The sequence below is a fragment of the Lycium barbarum genome, chromosome 11 (assembly GCF_019175385.1).
Source record: "Lycium barbarum isolate Lr01 chromosome 11, ASM1917538v2, whole genome shotgun sequence".
Taxonomy (NCBI): Eukaryota; Viridiplantae; Streptophyta; class Magnoliopsida; order Solanales; family Solanaceae; genus Lycium; species Lycium barbarum.
In genome coordinates, this window is record NC_083347.1 from 73291888 (window position 1) to 73298167 (window position 6280).

Consider the following 6280-nt stretch of genomic DNA (forward strand, 5'->3'; position numbering starts at 1 on the left):
AGCTTTCGTAGGCATTTTAGCCGGAAATACAATTTCCGATAACTATTTCATGACGTGCCAACTGTAAATTTTTAGGAAAAAATATTTAAGAAACTAAAACCAATATTTAGATTTATTTAGATATCGAAAATTGTATTTCTTGCTAAAATGACTGTTGAAGCTAACTAGACAAAATTGACTGATTTTTGAAAGACAAAATAAAATTGAGTGAATATGATAGCCAATTACAGGTCACTAACTCTATATATACCTGTTCTTTTTGTCATGAATCTTTCATCAACTAGCTTTGTTCGTTCAGCTCCCTTTCAGCTACTCCTGTTCTTGTTCTCCAGCAATGGCTTTCAAGTCTATTCCACTTCTCTTTGCCTTTTTCCTTCTCGTTGCTTCCATTGTATGTCTTTTCAACACTTATTCCTTTCTGAAGATACTTACCTAGTTTAGTATGGTTAGATCTTAAGTTAATTAGAACACAGAGTATGCACAACACATACTTACCTAGTTTAGTATGGTTAGATCGGTGACGGAGCCACATAGAGCCGAGGTGGTTCATCCGAACCCCCTCGGCGGAAAAAAATATTATTTTTACAAGGTTAAAATTATTTTTTATGTATATATAATAGATGTTGAATCCCCTTAGGCTTCTTCGTATGTTTATGTTTTTATATTTTGAACCCCCTCGGGGAAAATTCTGGCTCCGCCACTGGTTAGATCTTAAGTTAATTAGAACACAGTATGCACAACACATACTTACCTAGTTTACTATGCTTAGATCTTATGTTAATCAGTACATAGTGTATGAACTGGAGGAGTCTTATCATACATTTTCATTATACATGCTAAGCATAATGAGCATTTATTTGTAGCATTCTTATGCTAAACAACTTTTATCAAGTGTAAACTACTTATATTTATGAGCTACTAACTCATTGAACTTTTTCCCCCTTTTTTTTTCTTTTTGGCAGAAGGGGGGTAGCAACACTGCTCCTGGTGCTTTCCCTCATGGTGAGAGATCAAGCCCCCCACCACCAGTCAATGGATCCTCTCCAACACCTCCAGTGCCTAGCCCCCCTATTTCACCACCAAAGACCACTGCCGGTATAAGACACTTAAATTTATCCCCTGCTTTCTTATATTTAGACAAATTTGGCTTTCTTTATATTTAGAATAGAAAACTATTGACAGCCTTATGCATTGAAAATGGGGCAATATATAGTACATAGTCACACTACTTTAATAGTATGAAAAATGAAATTAAAAAGAAGAAAGAAGACTGGAATCTATATATACACGGATTCGATATTTTTGAACCATATGATCAAAAGATGCTTGTAGGTTCCTATGATATACAATTTTACCCTAACAAACCTACTTTATTGAGCAAGATTACCATTTCAGTAGAAAAGTTGATAGAGAGATTCCAAATCAAACTTATTGGTCTTTATGGTAAATCTCACTATCCAGCATGAGACCAAATATCTCTATCAAATAGAGACAGGAAAAGCGTAGAGTCAGACTCTTCTTTCGTCTAAAACAATGATTTTTACTGGCTGTAGCCGTGAAAGAGACTTCCTAGAAGTTACAACGAGGTCACCTATAAATCTCTACAATAAGCATTACTGGTAACCTGATAAACATGGTAACTACTCTGCTATCATAAGTTAAAACGTATATCAATATATGTAACTTAAACCCTTTATATAATCTTAAATTAATATTTTTACTATATGAGAATGCCCTTAGGTAACAGGTTTTCTGTATATTTGGATATGTGCAGAGTGTTCGCCCCTATGCGAGGTGAGATGCAAATTGCATTACAAGAAGATATGCCTAAGAGCATGCACTACTTGTTGTTTAAGATGCAAATGTGTTCCACCAGGCCAATATTATGGCAACAGAGTGAAATGTGGCACATGCTACGCTAATATGACCTCTCACGGAGGCAGGCTCAAGTGCCCATGAAAAGCTAAAAGGAAACCAGATGGTTTATACAAGGAACTGTTGCATGACTTTGCATCTGTGATTTGTAGTAGTTGACTAGTACCAATGCTGAAATTATTTTGGTAATTAAATGTCCAAACAGAGTATCTTATAATTTTTTGACCGTAGATACAATGTTTTCTTGAACTGTTTGAGGTTAAGCCCAAATATCATTCAGAGTATCTTATAATTTTTTTTTTTTTTTGTGTGTGTGTCTACGCGTTTTTTTAAGTAATGGAAGGGAACGATTCTCATGTTAATCTTGCAGTATTTGTGTCCTTATTAGAAATTTATCCTGCATCCGATCTTCATCATACTGGATACCATGTCACATTGTGTTTGATGTATTTATGCTTTACTATTATGGACATGCATATAAATATTTTATACGAAAGGTGTAAGGGGTCTTGTTTCATTTGCTTAAGATCACTCATGTGATTAAATTCTGAAGTTTCAACTCCACGCTCTGTTAGTTATAGTACAATTTATGAGATACTTTTAAATTTTAAGGTGCCCAATGAATTAGTGGAATCACTAAATCTCTAAATTTGTGCAAATTCCATTATTGGCACTAGCATTGGCCATTTTGGAGTTATGGGTGCTCAGATTGTGTTTGTCCCGATGACTTTTGATCTCACAAATTTCTATTCTATATAAGTGTCCAAGAGGGACTAACACAATTGTGAATGCTTGTACTAAAAGCTTTATAAATTTTACATGCTATGAATGCTTGTACCAAAAGCTATATAAATTGTACACTTTAACCAACTACTTTTTTATCCCACGTGGACATATGTCATAGTACTGAATATTTATTCTCTTCTCATGTATACACGTATGCACGTCAATTTTAATTTTCAGACACATTTATTTCCTCAGTGCACTTTTACTTGTTCACTTTTGACTTTTCACGTTCTTGCTGAATATTTTTCTTTACTAATACATATAAGTGTCCAAGAGGGACGAACACAGCAACAACAAATTGAACAAAAAGCTGTCTGAGTTGTACACTAAATTTGGGCTTATTTCAATTGTGCTTGGTTTCTTTTTTTTTTTTCCAGTTGTGGGTCCACTTCATTTAACAAATTCTACTACTCCCTCCGTCCCAAAAAGATCGTCTTTCTTTCCTTTTTAGTCCGTCCCAAAAAGATTGACACCTTTCTATATTTAAAAACAATTTAACTTTATGAGATGATTTACAGTCACACAAATATTTAAGATTTGTTTTGGACCACACATTTCAAAAGTCTTCCTTTATTTCTTAAACTCTGTGCCAAGTCAAACTAAGACAATCTTTTTGGGACCGAGGGGGTACTTGGTTTGCCCCCTATTATCTGTACACGTGTATTCCACTTTTGCGTTATCATATTTCTTTACTTCTACACTTCATTTTATTGCTCTATATAGAAAGCACATGAAATTGTACTCTAAGCAGGGACTAACATGTGTACATTTCAGAAGTTTAACATTAATTCTATCTCTTGTGTGTTTACTTTTTAAGTCCCTACGTTTCCGCGGTGTCTTAATTGTCCTTTTATTTCCTTCATTTGGCATATAGTCCCTCTATCTCAATTTAAGAGTCTAAGTTTGACTAGACACGAAGTTTAAGAAATAAAGATAGACTTTTGAATCTTGTGTTTCTAAATTAAAAATGTGTATAATATAATAAAATATGCTTTGAATCTTATGATTATAAACTTGACATATAGGATATTTGAATTGTCAACTTACTAAATATAAAAAGAGCCAGACATAATCAAAATAAGACAAATTTTAACAACAATTGAGAAATTAAGGGGAAAAATAAGAGGAAAAGAAACAAAATATGGAGACTCACTAAGGACAATCACGGTATCCTTTGCAAAATATACAAACCATAAAGACTAACTAAAGTAAGTAATGTCTTTCTTTTTCACTATTCCGGTGGTCTCTCAGCCTTTATTCTACTTCTCCAATCTTCACTCGCTCGATCTGATTTTTCTCTAGGCTGCTTGGTGGTTCATGTAACACCTCGTAGCTTCGGGCGAAGGTTAGACTCATAAGATGATAATATAATGGAACAAATATGAGGGTTGTAGGAAGTGTTTTGAAAACTAATCAAGTCATAAGAAATGTCTTTGGGAAAAGCAAAGTTGGAAGCCACTCTACGGGACATGTTTGCAAGTGAGTTTGTAGAAGGTCTTACTTCCAACGACCATAACCCTTTATTAATTAGTCATTTGGGACAACTTCCCGAATGAAAGTTGTAGCCCTTTGAAATACCTTTCCAACGGTATATTATGGGGGTCAAGGGGACATCTGTACAAAAGGTTATGGTCATTTTACTGAAGTAGTACAGAGCAGTCCGTTCACTGGTCATGTTATACGAACTACTTATACGGCCCATATAATTTTATACGGACCATATAAGTCGTTCGTACTTCACGAAACCTCAACCCGACGTTCTGTTTTGTGCCATGATAAAATATGGTCATATTATACGGACCGTATAATATTGTCCATATAACTTCCGCCTCACTTTTGCATAAATTCAAGCCTTGAGTTCTTTTATTTCATTATTCACAATTCCAAGCCCTAGCAACAATCCAAAACATCAAGGTAAGTCAATCCAAATCCTTCCAACTCAATTCTAACATATACTCTAATAATCTAAGCGAGAAATCATTGTTCCTAAACTAGGGTTTTCAAGAAAACCCATCTCGAGGTTCAAGAATTCAAGATTTTGGAAATCTTCTTCAAAGTTAAAATCTTTAATTCAAGTTTGGAGCATTACCAGGTCTGTAGAGTTACTATCTACGTGTGGGAACATCATTGTTCTTCCCCACGCCTCAAAATCCATAAATTGTGATTCTCTACTAAAACTAGGGTTTTTATACCATGCTCATGATAACCCTAGACCCATGTCCATGATTATATTATGAATGAATTGCTATTATTCTATCATTGTGTTCTTAATAACTCCATATGATTATTGAGAATCAGTCCGTAATCCATGAAAACCCATATCTTGTATTCCATTGATTCTTGCATGCATGTTTTAGTTAAAATGCTTATTTCATGAATATCCTACATGTCTACAAGTTTTCATGCAACTATATTATATTAGTACTTTCATGCTATGATACAAGATACATAAATGCTAAATACAAGTTATTTCATGAAACCACGTTTACAAGTTATTTCATGATATCCATGTACAAGCAAGTATATTCATGAAAACCATGGGCAACAAGTGCCACTTATTTTACATGTTCATGCTTTTGGGAGTTGCATTAATTACCTAGAAGGCTTCAAACAGCCTGAAACTACATACCCACCGTAGGATGAGGATTGCTCCACCCATGCTTAGGACGATCTCTCATAATGATCGGATCCTTTCATAATATTATTAAATCTCATGTCCCTGGCAAGGTATGAGTGTTCTGCTGGTAGGACGCAAGTACCAGACCATGTTGTCGGTTATATTTACTGCTCTCCCTACTCACTATACTTTACACTTGTTATATATGTATATGTACTCATGTTCATGATCATGTTTCAGCTCAGTCTCTGTTATGTTATTTTCATGTCACCATGTTAATTCTTTCAGTTGCTTTACATACCAGTACATTCAATGTGTTGACGTCCCCTTTTATTGCCCGGGGGCCTGCATTTCACGATGCATGTACGGATTTACAGGACGACGCCTCTGCTCATTAGGATCTGCACGTACCAGCTTATTGGTGAGCCCCATCTCATTCGGGGTTTAGGCATTGTCTTTCTTATTTAGTTTTGCATCTAAAGGTATGTTGGGGGCCTTGTCCCAACAAGTATGTTACGTGTTTCAGACTCATGTTAGAGGTTTCATAGACAAGACAAGTGTCATGTTAGACTTCCAGAGTTGGTTAGCCGGTTTGGCTCATTTATGATATTGTCGACATTCATGACTTAATCAAGTACTTATGTTTAATATTATTACTTACAATGTTTTATAAAAGCTCATCATGCACTTCACGTTATATTTCCACTCATGTATGCCTCATGATGATTCAACAAGTCATGTGGTTCGCTCGATCACATGCAGTCAGGCACCGAGTGCCGTGTTACGCCCAGGCCATGGTTCGGGGCGTGACAAAACTTGGTATCAGAGCCTAGGTTCAAGTGTCTTAAGGAGTCTATGAAACCGTGTCCAGTGGGGTCACATTTATATGTGTAAGGGCCCCATACATATAAACAGTGGACCACCAAGACATTCAGGATTGTCTCACTTCTTTTATATTCTAGATCGTGCAGTTAGAGCAGTACTTTTAGGATGTCTTTCTAA

At 35.5% G+C, this 6280-nt stretch overlaps 1 protein-coding gene across 1 annotated transcript; it reads left to right on the forward strand.

Moving 5' to 3' along the window:
• Positions 1–281: 281 nt before the first annotated feature.
• LOC132617928 (gibberellin-regulated protein 14-like) lies at positions 282–2167 on the forward strand. The gene is made up of 3 exons (XM_060332989.1): positions 282–391; positions 963–1095; positions 1775–2167. The coding sequence occupies exons 1-3, from the start codon at positions 335–337 to the stop codon at positions 1957–1959; spliced, it is 375 nt and encodes a 124-aa protein (XP_060188972.1). The 5' UTR covers positions 282–334; the 3' UTR covers positions 1960–2167.
• The last annotated feature ends 4113 nt before the right edge of the window (positions 2168–6280 follow it).

Bases quoted from the DNA above. Each gene is read 5' to 3' on its own strand.
- LOC132617928 (XM_060332989.1), top strand. From the start codon at position 335: ATGGCTTTCAAGTCTATTCCACTTCTCTTTGCCTTTTTCCTTCTCGTT. The intron at 392-962 runs GTATGTCTTTTC...TCTTTTTGGCAG, and splicing joins TCCTTCTCGTTGCTTCCATT to AAGGGGGGTAGCAACACTGC. The intron at 1,096-1,774 runs GTATAAGACACT...GGATATGTGCAG, and splicing joins ACCACCAAAGACCACTGCCG to AGTGTTCGCCCCTATGCGAG.